The 16,735-nt window shown below is 32.5% G+C and overlaps 1 protein-coding gene across 12 annotated transcripts in view; it reads left to right on the top strand.

Annotated features, from left to right (window-relative positions):
• Positions 1 to 8,099, top strand: part of LOC147070148 (uncharacterized) — a 91,222-nt gene extending 83,123 nt beyond the window's left edge. For 6 of the 12 annotated variants that reach the window (XM_085949567.1, XM_085949566.1, XM_085949568.1 and 3 more), the window contains 4 exons: positions 1,977 to 2,054; positions 3,699 to 3,836; positions 5,856 to 5,952; positions 7,225 to 7,625. In XM_085949567.1, the coding sequence (XP_085805693.1) occupies positions 1,977 to 2,054; positions 3,699 to 3,836; positions 5,856 to 5,952; positions 7,225 to 7,378 (467 nt within the window). In that variant the 3' untranslated portion in view covers positions 7,379 to 7,625. Of the gene's footprint in view, positions 1 to 1,976; positions 2,055 to 3,698; positions 3,837 to 5,855; positions 5,953 to 7,224 lie in introns of all 12 variants that reach the window. The other 6 variants (XM_085949573.1, XM_085949574.1, XM_085949562.1 and 3 more) reach the window with 5 other exon arrangements.
• Positions 8,100 to 16,735: the final 8,636 nt, after the last annotated feature.

The raw sequence follows: 16,735 nt of genomic DNA on the forward strand, positions 1-16,735 counted from the left end.
TAACGTGAAATTAGCAATTATTCAAAAATATTAATGAGTAAGCTTTAAAAAACAAATCTAACCTTTTGTCGTTTAATGGCTTTAAAATAAACTAACGCAACAGTTTGATTTGTGTCACGTCTTTCTTGTGCTGTCGTTTATATATTTTTTTTATTTAAACCAACTGAGTTTTATCAGCACCCATTAATTTTATGACCAAGAAGGAATTACTGCCCTACTAAGTAAAAAGACAGTGTTTTTGGTTTTGATGTTTCGATGTAAAATTATCGAATTATTTTGACATAATCTTTAAATATACAATTTATATTTAGAGATTAAGTTAAAACAGTTCAATAATTATTTTACATAATATAAGAGAAAGGCTAGTTTAAAACTTGGGTTCTCATTTCATTAAAACTAAAAACACTGTCTTTTTACTTAGCAGAGCAGATTAGTAAGCACCTGATTTCGCAAAGAAACTTCCATTTTTTTTATAGTAAGGAAACAATATACATTTTTTATCCCAATAACTAAGAACTTCTTTATTTTATAATAAACCAATTATGAATACTTATTTATAACAACCAAACAAAATTGCGCCTCATGCACAGGTTGCATTTTTCTAATTTTCAAGATTTAAGATAGAATAAGTACATAGGATGACATTTTAGTAAAGTTCTATCTTCCCATTATTTTGCAAATTTTGATCATTCCACTATTGATTTTTATACACCGACACCACAGAACAGATTAATTTTTGAGTTCCCTGACCGACACCGATGATAAAATGTAGGTACATAATATATATTAACAAATCTCAATACACAAATATACCTACTCTATATTATTGAAATTTGTTAAATATCTAATACGAAATCAAGATTTTTAAAAAATATATTTAATTTTCTTCCATTAATCAATATTTTGTTGTGGACGAATTTGCTCCGAGATCTGCGCCAACGATCATGCTGTTAGGAAACCCTGATTTACACCAACAGCACGTAGTAGCTATAATGATATATCTGAACCATCACAATAATGATCCTGACTGATTGATTAAATTATCCTGGCCGAGCATTACTAAACTTCACTCGTGTGCCAGTTAAAGAGCTACTGACTTTTAAAGTATTCAATTGAAAGCTCTATGCTCTAAAGTTTAAACTTAAATTCTCAAAAATTATTTAAACAATTAATATATCTCGTAAATTAGTATGTATAATATTCTATTGAAATACATAGTATAATATACTTTCAGTAGTGTAGTTGAATCATAAAGCCCCGTAACATTTTCCAGATGCTAAGATTTTCCACAAAATGCTCACTTTTTGTTAACAACGAAGTATTTTGCTGTTTCGTTACCTACCTATTAATTTACTGCTAAGATACATAGGTACGTTTAAAACATGTCAGAATTAGTGTAGGCAGGTAAAAACAGCTAATATTTTTCTGGCTAGAGCTTAATTGCTATCTGTGCATACTACCTACATAGTTATTTTTACTCTCTATGACTTAAGTAAGGAAACGTCTTATAAAACATACATATTATTATTGTTTGCAATTTACTATACAGGAAAGTGAGATCAATTTTATCGTAGATAGAAAAGATTCATAATGCTTTCTTCTCAATGTTAAATCAAAGGTGACTACGTCGAATGACGTCCCGATGTAGACCCCAGCTTTACACTACTCATATAGAGCAGTTTGTCCTGATTTTTTACTGTTATGGTTTTACGATTACATGCTAATCACAACCACGGTACGGTTATGGTAAGAACTCCGTGAAATGCTTTCAGCATAAATTTGAAAGGCGCTTATCGTTATATTTACGTCACAATATACACCTCCAAGGGTGTGTAGACGTGGCGTGTGATCGAGGAAAAATCATGGTGTACTTTCATGTGCTTTTATTTTTTTTATTCACAACAGTTTTGCATAACACTGTGTATATAACAATAATATCATATTAGTAATCAATTGAAATTTTGTTTTGATTTCAGAAAGATGCAAATCGCACGAGTTGTTTCCGACAGATGCAAGAATGTTAACTGAACCAGCCATTGACAATGTCGTATTGAGTGAGTTCTCTGTTTATAATTTTATAAAATAGGTTCTAGGTAACGATGGCTTACGTTTCCGGCCACGTGAAATATAAAAACAAAATCAATGAGATACACAACTTTTGAATTTAAGTACTAGCCTCTCTACCCATACCACATCTCATAACTTACTGACCACTACTTACTCGTGATGAATTATTGCAAGTGAGATATTTTTGTGCATTGTTTTATCTTACAATCACAACCTTTTGAGATATCTAGATGAAACTCTATTAGATTGCTACCAGCAAAATATTTTTGAAGTCAATAGCCATCTGCCTGATTTGCCTGCATTGTACTATTCAACTTTGCTGTTCACATATCACACTGGGACAATGACATGCCCACTTCCTGGGCTGCTATAATGATTTTTCGTATATAATGCCATCTCAGGAGTCGAATCACAAATGCGTCCCTCATGTTATGCATACTCAACCCCATGTGTACCTACCACCTTGATAAATCCATTTCTGATGTGGGGGAAAGACTGGACGAGCGACTCAAAAATCACTGCGTCGTGTTGCGGATTTGACTATCTCTCCCTGTGTTTTTGCGCACCAAATGCCCGAAGCTGAAGGAAAATTTATACAAAATTTAACCAAGCCTTGATTAGGTCACTAGCCCATTGGCTTATAAGCCTCATCTATGCATTATACCGAATGGTGGTAACAGTAGGTACTTAGGAAGGTAATTATACTTTAATGAGTTCCAATTTGCAATATTGTGGGGCTACCGCCAAAAGTTAGCATGTCTCGAAATCATGTTATAGAGCAGGGTTGGCGAACCTTTTTACGTACGCGTTCCAAAATTTCCCAAATATTATTTTTCGACTGTCTAACGTGCCGAGCAGTTTTTCATGGGGAAGCAGTAGTTTTTAAAAGTTCTATTAAAAATGATGGTATTCTAGATACCACTCATAGAACATAGCACATATATAGCTTTATAACTTTTTTAAATTACGCAATACATTTCAATACCTACATCAATATTTTGAAACTGACAGAATTACTACTCCACCAAGTTTTTGTTTCTTAGTTGGTACAGCCATTTTTGTGGGTAGAAATGAAATTGTTAGTTATTGTATTACTTAGTTTGGTTCTTTAAGCTCAAATTGACATGTCTAGTTTCGATCAGATGAGGCATTCTCTCGCTACAATGGTCTCAAGCACTGCAAATCGTCAAATCAGAGGTTCAGAGCCTGATGAGGTTAGTGTGTTATATGTGACGCATAAAACCTAAGGACCGACCTATACAATTATATAGTTCCATTAAAAGAAATGCTTATTCTTGAAGAGTGTCTTATGTCTCACGCGTGCCATAGGTTTGCCATCCCTGTTATAGAGTAATTGAAATTTATTTGAAGTTTGACATACCCTCTAAAATCAGGCAAAATGCTTAATTTCTTCGTGCTTTATGCGCATTTTATACAATATTATACCTATCGGATGAACCCAATTTTTTTCAGCATACATATTATTTATATAAAGACACATATTATCGACTTACCAACTTTTGGCAACAGCCCCACGAATTGTACCTACTTCAAAGGATAATAACTAGATGTCATCGTTAAGTTTTATATAATAATTATGTCATTCTATTAAGCCATCGTTTTCTTTGCAGATTTCAGCCGAACAGCCGTCTCATTTGCCATCATCAGCACTATTGTGATGTGCATGGGTTTCTTCTTCTCCATCTACACCTTCCTCAATCCCCGATACATGTTCAAGAGATTAGCAGGAGGCATCCATTTCATATCAGGTAAATCTTCCAAATTATATGGCGTTTCATACCTATTAATATTTTTTTGGAACCGAGATGCAATCAAATTGGGCCTTCACAGAGTGGAGGTTTTTATTGACAGATTTTTGTTTTTACGAATAATGGATGTCAGCCACTCGCTCAACCTATTAGGTCCATACTCTGACTCATACACAAACTGAAAAACAATTTATGTGTACTTGCCAGACCCAGGATTCGAACCTAGGACTCACGACGCTATACGTCACGACGTCATGATTTACGCGTTCTTTTTTATTCTAAACGTCTTGAATTAACAATTTGTTATGTACTCAATATTGTAGTTTTAAAATAAATTTAAATAACTGTAGTGAATATTTATTATTTAAATACTCTTATGCCTATTGTGGTATAGCGGAACCATTTAACAATGAATATGCACAGATGCGAGTCACTAATGTGATTCAAATTCAAACTTACTTATTTTACGTATCGTGAATTTTTCAAATTATACATTCAAAACGTTCACAACATGACACAGGGTAATAAACAAAGAAATATGTAATACTTTTAACATAAAAAATACATGAAAGTAGATCGAATGAGTTGAATAAGTAAACTCTATTTTTAAGAATTTATAAAACAACGTTCGACTAAACTCAGTCTCACGTAAGTGGAACAGATCAATATCCAAAGTGATTCGGTTGAACACAGTTACTGCCCTCCCAATTGGTTTTACCAATGGCAGGTAAGTTCTGCAACTTGTTAGAACAAACAACTGATGCTACCAATTTCTAAGGGTCGATACCACGTAGCAGTTTGCAGCAAATTGACGTTGGTGGTGGCTCTTGTTTGATTCAGTTTGAGTACATTTGGAATTGCATCGATTCGCGGAGCCATGTGTCTTGGTCCTTAGTAAAAAAAAAATGTCAAATCATTATTATGTTCGCTATTGTCGACTGTACTACAAGATGGGCTATAGGTATTGGGGCTACTAAAACCAAATTTATTCCAGTTGAATAATTTAATAGCAATTTGTGAATTTTCTTGGTCTAATGAGAGAATGATTCCATTGATGCAACTATTATAATATTTAATTGTATTTTTTTTATTATGCATGCTCTCGTTGCAAAAATAATAAAACTGAAATACAACACTAGCCTTTCTCTATAATATAGTTATTTTAGTCACTCACAAATGTGAGTTTGCATGTATATTTTTATATGTGAGATTATGTGACATACTAACAGGGGACGCATCTGATATATTTGTGCATTATACATATTTCTTCATGTGACATTTGTGGGGATGCTGCCAAAAGTTGGTAAGTCGGTAATTTAAGTATTTAGAGTTACGGATTATGTGTCTATATATAAATATGTATACTAGAAAAATTCAAGGTTATCCGATATAGAACATGCACATAAAGCACAAAGAAATTAGAGTTATACCTCATTTTATAGAGCATGTCAAACTTTAAATTGCAATTACTCCATTATAATTTTGAAACTTTTGGCAGTATTATATTTTGCTGCAATTGATTTAAATAATATTATATTTTAATACAAACTTTCATATTTTTGTCAATATTCCTGCGGTGAGCAGTTGTTTCCTCCGCCTCAAGATTTTTCCAGGCTTTGGGGCCTCTACCAATGTGGGGACCATGGGATATAGCCCCATTTAGCCCTATTGTAAATCCGATCCCATATATTGAGTGTAGTTGTATCTTACCTAAACTTAGATACTATGTGATCAAAACATGCAACCTAAAATATCTTTTATAATAATATGTGGTACAAGTAATACCTTGGTAAATTTTAAAATTTATCCTAAATTACCACCAAATAAATGATGAATCTTTTGAGCAAACAAATTTTAATAAACAAACGTATCAAGCATTTTAGAATCATGCGAAAATCAGAAATAAATAATTGGTGCATATAGTTTTTCAACCCAATAAATTTAGTTGTGTTATTTATACAGTGTTGCCAGAAAAATAAAGTGTCACGAGTATTAACAATTCTTCAATTTTATTTTCAGCTTCAACGGTTTTGGTTGTCATCCAAGTGTTGATATCTTCAGTTAACTATGAGAAGGAGCAATTTTTGTATCTCCATCCGAAGGGTTCATCGCACTCGTAAGAATTTATTTTATTATTCTCAAAATAATAATACTTGATACCTAAGTAGGTACTATCACCAACTATTTGTGACGGCAAGCGTATGGAAGCAGTTGTAAATTCTTTGAATCAGACTATTTATTAACCCCTATTGGTTGTGCACGAGAATAATTTCAGTGTCACAAAACATCGGGATCTTCTGATCTACGATGAATAGTCAAAATTAAAATAAACTTCATTCCTCCAAATACACAAAAAATAATTCATAAAATTATTCAATATTTTGCCTTCATGCCGGAGAGTTAAGATGCGATCTGAACTTTCAAAACTCGCCTCGATCATTACAATAAGTATGTGATGTTATGATTTAATTAAGAATACATTGTTTTGATGCGTAACGTCTAATATTGAGTTCTGATCAAGGTTAGGCAAATTGTTCTGAAATTATATTCCTTTTTTTGGGAATAAACCTTTTTACACATTCAATATTTTGACAATACAATGGTTACTAATTACATATTACCTATTATTATGATTTACTGTGAAAGATTATAACTAGATAGTGCTAAATATTTCATATTCCAACTTTTTTATTTTTTATTTAAATATTTTGCATTGACATCTATGAAGTGATAGTAACATGTTACCGTCCTTTGGTTTGTAACATTGATAATAATAGCTTTCAGTAAAATTATATAGAGGCCATTGATATTATTTTATCATTCCATGTCCAGAAATTTGTACATAATATCACAATTCAGCATGAACTGTTGTATCAGAAATAGATGGCCATATAGTATCGAGATCAAATTCATGACTAAATAAAACACTTAATAAATATGTAATAAAAACCACCGCAATACAAGGGAAAGACATGAAAATAGCTTGATAAGTAAATTAGAAATAAAATCATATATGTACTTACCTATTTATATTGATTTCTGAGTGATTCAAAGTATGTAAGTAAGTAGGTGCTCGTAAGTATCAAGTCGTACCTATCAAATATTAGACGTTTGATAAAAATCAATATCAAATAATTATTGTTCTTATTGATTCTAATAAAATTGGCACATTACCTACTGTCTACAATGCTCCACAAACAATGCATCATTTTTTGATCTCAATGATATACGGAAAAGGGTTTTCCTGTATGACAGCTCACGGTGAACTGTAGGATACGTACAATTTACATTATACCTAATCACGTCCAGTCAAATTCAATGTAACTTTTCCTCGTTATTATATTATTTTCGTAAACATTAAAAAAATTATTTTGAATTATCTTTTCAGATACGGTTACAGCATCTACCTCGCATGGTTTGTCCTCGCATTCAACATCATAGCCGGTCTCGCATTCATGATCTACTCCAAAAAGAGGAAAGGCCACAAAGCGCTAAACGAAGAACTCGGCATGGCAGACGAAGCCATCAACATGGGACGATGAAAGAATATCACTACAAACTATTTCGGCTTTACAACAAAGACATTTTATATAAGCATTACTAGGGTTGCCGTACAAAATATCATATTATGAATGACATGAATTATTACTTCAAACCGCAGACCGGTTAGATATTGTCGTTGCATTTTTTCTCTAAAGTTATAGATTAGTTTTCTACTACAGAACTTACTTCCTCTAAAACATTAGATAAATCTTCCATCATAAATCAAGAAAAATTATGGTTACTATCAAAATATAAAGGAAAGCTGTGTAAATCTTCTTATTTCCTGTACCTAGTAAGAATTATATTTTTTGTCATTATTAAGGGGTAATAATTAGGTTAGCCGATGTTACAATTTTACAGAACAAAATTTTATAAATTAATCATAGACTAATATACTATATACAGACCTACAAACTTATCTTACGAATGGATGAGGGAGGCACCGTCAAAAACTACCCAATCAAGACTCGCCACTGGACAGAATCTGACATTCGAATGACGTTTTCAAAATGGCGTTCTTATAGTAGATTGTAGTTCCATTTTTGACCGTTCTTTAGATAAGTTTGTTGGACTATACTAGAATTGATACAACTGACCATGGACAGAGAGACTTCGAGATTATAGTCTGCCAACCAATGTTTAACAACAAAATCATTGAACCAATCACTATATAATACTAAAATTATTATTGAACAAATAATATATGTTTCTAACATAATCAATATAAAAATTAAAATAGATAACAATAGCTTTTCTTCGATTTCTACATCAAATATCTATACAACACATAAATAGATATGTCAAAATCTTAATCATAGAGAAATGTCTCATCAATAGTTCCTACAGTCTTTAGTTAGTAAATCAATCTTTGGCATGCACTGTTTATAGTCTTGTGATTTACTAACATTAACAAACTTAGAATATAAATTATATCTACTCCCTACACTGTTTACACTGTTTGTGAATTTTCAATAATATTCTTATGTATCTTTGACTTATTTATATATTACCATGACACTAGTGGAATATATTATGATCATCATTCAGTGCCTTGAAGATTATTTATCTGTTTCCAGTGCCTTGATATTATATTGATCATTTCCTGTCAATAATGAAATATATTGTTTAATGGCTGCTAAAAATATTATTATTAGGTGGTTTAAAGAATATACACTAAACTTGGTGTATGACCTTAATAAGGTCTAATGTTGCACTGTATTACTGGAAACAAAAGTACTTAATGAATACCTAAAAATCTAGTTTATATTGTTATAATAATATACCACCTGCAATCATTGAATGACTTTTTTTATTGCATTATTATTATTTCATTCTACCACTAGTTCCAAATTTGAAATTTAACTTCAAACCGATTATTGTGCTGTAAATGTTAATGTCAATTTTTCAATCACATTTCAACATATTAAAATAAAACAATCATTTTTACATCAGAAATAATGACATAATTGTAATACTATTTATTTACATTAAACAATAATAACATATTCTTTGATCTACCTCAGTCGTGAATAAAATTATTAGGTATAATATTATTGTACCTAATAATTTACGAATAATATTAAATAATATATCAGTACAGATCTGGCAACCCTATGCCCCTATATTCATTGTCTGAAAGTACAGCATTTCTTAAAATAAATCTCCATTGGCAGTTATGGTAAGCTACCAATGGGTATAAACAGCCTATCGATCTGAATGTCTATCATTCGATGACGTGCTGAAATGTATACGGCGCTGCGAGCTCAATCGATGTTGAATTTAAGCGTATTCACATTTTCCGTGACTACGAAACATTCATAGTTATCGGCAGCAGTAGACTGTTAATGATAGCAATGATTTCATATATAATTTTATGACAATGGCGGACTGGTAATTCGCCATGTTTATTTACTCTCATCACAATCTGATAGATTGTGTAATACTGAGCCAAGTGAATAGAAATAACTTTCTTTTTTTCAGTAAAATTGAGCATTTACTTTTAAATCATCATGACCATCTTAGCCAGTCTCGATCCACTGCTGGATGAATGCTTCTCCTTGCTATCTCCACTCTTCTTAGTTTTTCATGTTTCGTTGCCATGTATATCCACTAAAACTGATTATCTTACCGAGGTCTGTTAATATCTCTTTAGTACCCCTGGATTATGAAATGTGTCCAGTGATGATCTATTTTTCAAGCTATTTCGTCTGCCCATCTCCACTTCAATGTCTTTACAATTTAAATTATGTTCTTACTTTTAAATTTCTCTTCTCGGTCTTTTCCTCATAGCTGAGGATTATCATGACCACCTGAAAATGTACGCATCTTCTGGGTGACTGAAACTTTCCGCCCCATTGTGGCACGAACACAACATTTCAAATGGATCAATTGCCTTCTGCGCCCTTGCCCTCAGGGTCCATTAATCAACCCAGTACTTTTAAATATACAGTTTTAATTGGTCTCTATATCAAACTCTCTCTCAAGCTCGTTACACAAAGCGTCTCTTTTGGTATTGATCATTTTGCCTATCACCCCCAGGGCCTAATGCTTACTGGAATCCCTTCATTTAGCTTATGGAAAGCTGAAGATCTATGACATCTAACAATGTAATGTGACCAATTGAATTTTTGTGCCATCAAAATTCACAACGGTATAAAGAACTAATATACTTAAAGGTCCATTTAAAAGGGTACATCTACAATAAAAAAAAAATAGTTTTATTCACATAACACTGATCTTGCTCTATTGTATCCCGCTCCTATACTCGCATGCCACTGGCATCAAAACAGTGACATAACATCTATCAACTGACAGTAGAAGTATGATGTCTGACTAGAACATTATTTTTATTCACATGCCTTTTGTAGAATGGTCATAGATAATTTTCAATGTGTATTTCACAAACAAAAGAAAAATACACAAAGGAAAAAATGAAAGAACTAGTCAATAATTTTAATCAACGAAGACAATTAATAAAATACTTTTTCATAATCTTTATCGCTTCATATAACATGATTTTTGTTTGCAATGTTTTTTTAGTGTATGTATTTAATAAAGACCCGGCCACACTGAGGAGAATTATTACAGAAATGGAAAATTCCATGCGTTTTCGTGGCGACCCACAACGCATGCATGAGTCATGACACTACTGCAGAATGGAGCATTTAAAATACATCAAAGTGTCAATGTTTTCCCCTACTACAGGTTGAGATAACTCCATAAAATGTAATATCCTGTGTGTAGTGCCAATCTTAGGGCCGCTGCGAGGGGTAAAGTCACCTGTGTGCGAATAACAAAAATGGTATATTTAATTAAAATTTACTCCTATACAATTATACATCAACGCTGTGTTTATACAAAAAACTACAACTGTTAATTTGAGCCATTCTTTAATTATAATATGCAGATCATCTATGCAACCTCAATCTCATTCAAATATCTGAGAGTTACTGCAGACCTACGCTATTGATCATTTATTAGTTAAGTGAAAACATAAGTAATATTCGTAAATTACCATTCAATAACTTGAAAATTTGTTTATATTCGATGAATAAATAGGCAAATTCAAGGGGTAGACAGCGGCTATCCTCTGGTCGGGCCGCCCGTGTACGTTAGACATAAGGATGCAGAACCTATAGCAAAACCAATTCAGTTACCGATGGCATTACTGATTTCTGTCATCTCTGACATTCATTACCTACCTACCCGATACAGTCGGATTAAAAATCTGCGCCCTGTCAGATACTGCCATAATAATAATATTGTGAGGCATAAAAGAGGCTAAATTTACATATTATTAGTATTAAGTACACAATTTACTATGAATTGACTTGACTAAAAACAAGTGTTTTACGTTTGGTACATTCCTTTCTATAGGGTAAAGTTGTCTATTTTTGGTCGACTAAGAACAAATTTGTCAGATTTTTTGTCCACCCTGCAGCTAAGTTTCGTTTAGTTCTCTTCAATGTGGCCAGATCTTTGGTAATATTAATATTATATTCAGAATGTTTTATGAATTAATTGTATACTTACAGTAAAGGTATATAATATGTATTTTATATTGTTACAAAGAGAGAGAGATTGTACAGAGATAAATGTGATTGCATAAAAAAATGTAAATGTAAAAATGTGTGGAATATGTATTATAATATTTATATAGTTTTTGTTACAATGTAATTATTAATAATTTTTTATCAAACCCACAACAATGAAAAAATAAATAATATTCATTACTTTGTTGATGTAAATATGTACACCTAAGGGCCTTATGCATAGAATGTCAACCTTATGATAATGACAAAAACTATGCCATGCATACATGAAAATAAAATGACCGATACCAATGTCGCTTGCCTGCGATTAAAACAGTAAGCATTTTTTAAATTCCCATTTAGTGATTTTTACATTTGTAATTTTACAATGATATGATTTGAATTACCTCATCTCCACCCGTCATGTATAAGTATACAGCCGCGAAATGAAAACTGCAGGATTTAAATTGAAGAATTGTAACTTTAGAGTAAATTTACAGGATTGTTAGGATGCCCGTTTTTGCGATCCGTTGACTGCGGCGGGAAAGTTTGATATTTTTAAAGATGCCGGCGTAATTATGATTGCCGGGTGGTCATAACATTGATTAGTCGCATTATTAAGTTGATTGGGGTGGATATTCGAGCAGTGGTGTAGAGTTTGTTGGTTCTGGGGGCATCAGGTTATTCCGCTGGTACGTACGTCCTTTCTGTAGCGGGCGTTTTATTTTTCGGCTTGCATAACTCGCCGGGTATCCATTATTTAGGGTGTTTCCGCCTTAAGTACTGGATATTGCAGCACATCGCTTTCTAAATAACCGTACCAGCCGCATCCCGTTGGTCCAGGGGTAAACATTCTTACCGCGGTCGGGGCTCTGCATTTTGATTTGGTAATACATTCTATTAATGATATTATATTAATATAGAAATCACTAAATTCTCAGGCATTGTAATAAATTATATTTATTATAATATAAAATAATATAATGTCTCTCCTATTGAAATGAAATAAAGACTTACATACAAATAATATACTTGTTTGTCTTGCTGATTTTTTATTATTTTGTGATGCCATCTATACACAACAGATGTCATTAATATCATATGGCCATATTTGGTTTGAGACTTAGGATGACTCTCATTTAATAAATAATTTTGTATCATAGCAACATCAATCATCATATTGTATTAAGTATCATAGCAACCGATTCTTTATTATCTAGCATTAGCATTTTATTTACATTTAAATGTACTGAAAAACAACTATAAAATTAGTGAAATGGAAGGGAATAATGATGAATTAAATGACATCAAAGATGCAACCCCATCCGAAGAACCTATTATTGATGATTTAAAATCTGAGGATGGAATTCTTGAAGATGTAACAGTTGATGAAAATCTGGAAATAGAAAATAAAGAACTTCAAGAAACTGACGAAGACACTGGAGATCCTCTAAACATATTAAATGAAGAAACTAATGATAATGGTAAAGTCTGCCATAATAATTTGACCTACTATCATTTTGTTTTGTTGTATTCTTTGTTATTGACGATTGCGACTCCATTCGGAACACTCTTTTGATCATTACAAACATAATGCTAGAAACACATTACCATCACGTCACGGGAATTCATATAGGTAAATACTATAACAATCAGAACATTCAATAATAAAAGCTGACAATCTACAAAAACATTTTATCAATAATTACCTGTCATATTTTAATTTTAATAAAAATAGGTTCTATCATGCATAATGTTGGTGTTGTCGCATTATACGCATGATATGACGGCAGTGTGGTTCTGATATATTTTAGCAGATTTCTGTAACTTTACTGACACTATTCGTTTTCGACTCAAAATGCACTACGGGACGGGGGGCATCTCCCTGATAATATTTTAAATACCTACCAAGTAAAACAACATCGTACACTTTTTCCCATGGAGTGAACATACCATGAGCTCACGTCCGCTCAAGTGACGTGACCATAATGTGTTTCTAGCATTAAACTTATAAGGTTAAGGGAAATTAAAGAATATAGGTAGCAGTGGCGAAGGGTGGAGGTAGGCTGTTAAGATCCGCCATAAACAGTGCACATTAAACTTTTTCAGACATACATATTTGTTTTCATTGCAATAAGACTACAATTTACAGATAGTGTTAGTTAGTTTTTAAAATTCAATTAAACCCTGAGAAACCAAGCCATAATAGATAATAGTCAAAAAATACATGTCTATCTATAAAATATCTAAAATTATGCAATTAAATCATACATAACTTTGAATATTTTATAAATAGAATAATATTTTTTATTTATTATAGTTTGGTTTAGGCAGGGCTTAATGAATTAAAAAAAATAACCAACAATATGTGTAATATGTATTTTTAATCCAATGAAAACAAATAACTATGAATGAAAAAGTGTGCACAATTTTGTCGTATTGCCCAAATTAGACCAAAACTATTATGGTTTCGTTTAGGCTGGGTTTAATTGATTTTTAAAAACTAACTAACACCATCTGTAAATTGTAGTCTTAGTTCAATAAAATCAAATAAATATGACTAAAAAGGTTTAGCCTACCTCCACCCTTCGCCACTGATAGGTAGGTATGTATCTCCTCTATTAAAATTGAGTTATAATAATAATTAAGAAATATAAAAATGGGACCTTAATGATTGCTTTTGTGGATTAATAAATATTAAAATTCTAAATAAAACACTAGGAGTGTGGTGCAGAACCATCTAGATTATCTTGACAATAAACACCATCTAGAGTTGCAAATTTAGTTTGACCTAGTTAGGCGTGTCTTGACCGTATTTTAAATGGTTTCGTTCTGGGCCACTGCCTTTTTTCCCTAGATTTACTACCTGCTATATGACATAATCTAAGTTGCTAATATTGGCCTCTTAAAGATAGGCGTGTATCTTAGGGATGTACACGCCTAAGTATGATTCTGCATCGCGCTCTAACATCCAAAACGTCAAATATACTTATTTTACCTGTCCCACATTATCATTTCAGAGACTCCAACTCCAATCATAAATGTACCACCTGAAATAATCGGCGAAGAGCAAAACAATGGGACAGAACTAAACGCTGAACATACACAAGTGAATAAAACCAGTTATATTATTTAAGCTAAAAAAAATATTTTATTTCTCAGATAATTCGGAAACAGCCTATCTTATTACGACGAAGTTAACTAATAATCATGCGACTGAAGCGCTTTCTCGAACTTTGTTAAATTGGCAACCAGCTTTTGTGGTTTGAATCAACGTACCTACCGTACATACAGAATCTGGAATCATTTTACAGTATCACCACGTGTACGGCAAAAGCCATCCTTAGTGATATTAGTATTTTTTGCTAGCATTGAAATAGACATTGTAACAAACAATACCAATACACATGCAAACCGCCCATGGTGCCATTATAGAATGATTCTAGTATATATTTACCTTGACTTGTAGCCGACGTCAGGATCTCTCCAAATATTAGTCTTAAGGTATGCGTTAATAATTTTATTAACAAGACCTAGGGGTGTAACATTCTTTATTGAACTTAAACGATTCTAAAATACCTCAGTAATATATCTTTTAGAAAATTTAAATGAATAGATTCCGAAATCTTGAAAATTTTAACTAAATAAAAATACTTATTGACCTTTTCTATTCCTCACGATATTACTATGGCAGTATCTGACAGGCTGCTGATTTTTAACAACACACGTTGAATGTAGAGCGAAGTTCTTACTACAATCGCTGTAATATCGATAATTTGTGGCTTAGTATTTCATAATTATTCAAACAGACATCACTGTGTGTTTAATTTTTTAGATTATGCAAACCAATCGACAGTCAGTGGCTAATAATTTGAGTTTAAAGTTGGACGAGATAACTCGCAAAATTTGCATGTGCGGCCTGTCGATGATGGCCTCATAGAGCGAGAAAACTCGGTGAAGGCATATAACCGATTAAAAGAAATTTCATTTTTCATTCAATATAGTGGATGTAATATTTATATTTATAAAGACGATAATGCAAAAAAAATTATGTGGGTACATTAGTGGTGTGCACCATTTTTCGATAAATGTCCTTTTCATTACGAGAAAACATCTTAAGTTCCATTCAGGGATACAAGATTGATTATCTCGTCCAAAAAAATACAATATTATTTAATTTCACCATCGATGGCAGGAATACATATGCGTTTATACCAGCTGTCCTTCCAATCAGTCCACTGCCAACCAATTTTTACTAGGTGCACACTTGTAGGCCAACTATTTTTGGAATAAAATAAATCCCTTAAAAATATGAAATAGGAACAGAATGATAAATATTTGTGAAATCTAACCAAATTAACATGATTCACGAGTTTATCGTGAATATTTTCACACTAAAATGATAACTATTGTTCAGAAAATAAACACAAATAGTTTATTCAGAAGTTATGAGGTTCACAAGAACGCACAAGTTAACTTGTCCATGGCCTGACGTGACATACATGCTTTTACGAGTGAACTAGGCTCTGGTTAAACAGAGCCATTTTGCAAATAGTGCGTGATTGTTCCAGGGACAAAACAAAATGTATTATGTTACAGTTAGTGTGTTATTATTTATGATAGGAGTCGATCAGGATACTTGACAATCCAACCACACCCACAACCCCAAATAAAACAGAGACTTCGGAGAATGATATCAATACAGAAGTTGAAGTTAACAGTGAGAGCATTATTGCCCAAGAGGATGACGAGAACTTCTCTGGTTGGTTTGTGTTTGTATGAAATATTTAATTAATTATATTGATCCATTTTGTTGAAAAAAAGTGTCATTTTGCAATGCAGAGTCATCTGTAGCAAACTTCATGTGTTATCTGCGGTATCTGTCAAACGCCACCAGATATGTCAGTGAATCCCATTCTGTTTTTTCAGAAAAGATATCAGAGCTCCTGCTCACTGATTCAAGTGATAAAATATCTAATCTCGAACCTGATCAGGGCCCAAGCTCCAACGAGGTGAAGAATTCTACAGAGCGGGAAGAGTGCATACAGAACTACAAAGAGTTGATTGCTGAGAGGGCACAACTTACGCTGAAGAACTCGTTTTTGCATAAGAAAATGGTGGATTATTATAAAAAGAGAAAGGTAAAAGGTTTTATAATTGACTGCCTGTGTACTGTTACCAACATGATAATACATCTAGCAGTGGCAAAGGGTGGAGGTAGGCTGTTAAGATCTGCCATAAATAGTGCACACTAAACTTTGTCAGTCATACGTATTTGTTTTCCAAGACTACAATTTGCGGATGGTGTTGGTTAGTTTTTAAAAT

Source organism: Rhyacophila brunnea, unplaced genomic scaffold (assembly GCF_057557595.1).
Source record: "Rhyacophila brunnea isolate RB1 unplaced genomic scaffold, BYU_Rbru_1.0 scaffold_22, whole genome shotgun sequence".
NCBI lineage: Eukaryota > Metazoa > Arthropoda > Insecta > Trichoptera > Rhyacophilidae > Rhyacophila > Rhyacophila brunnea.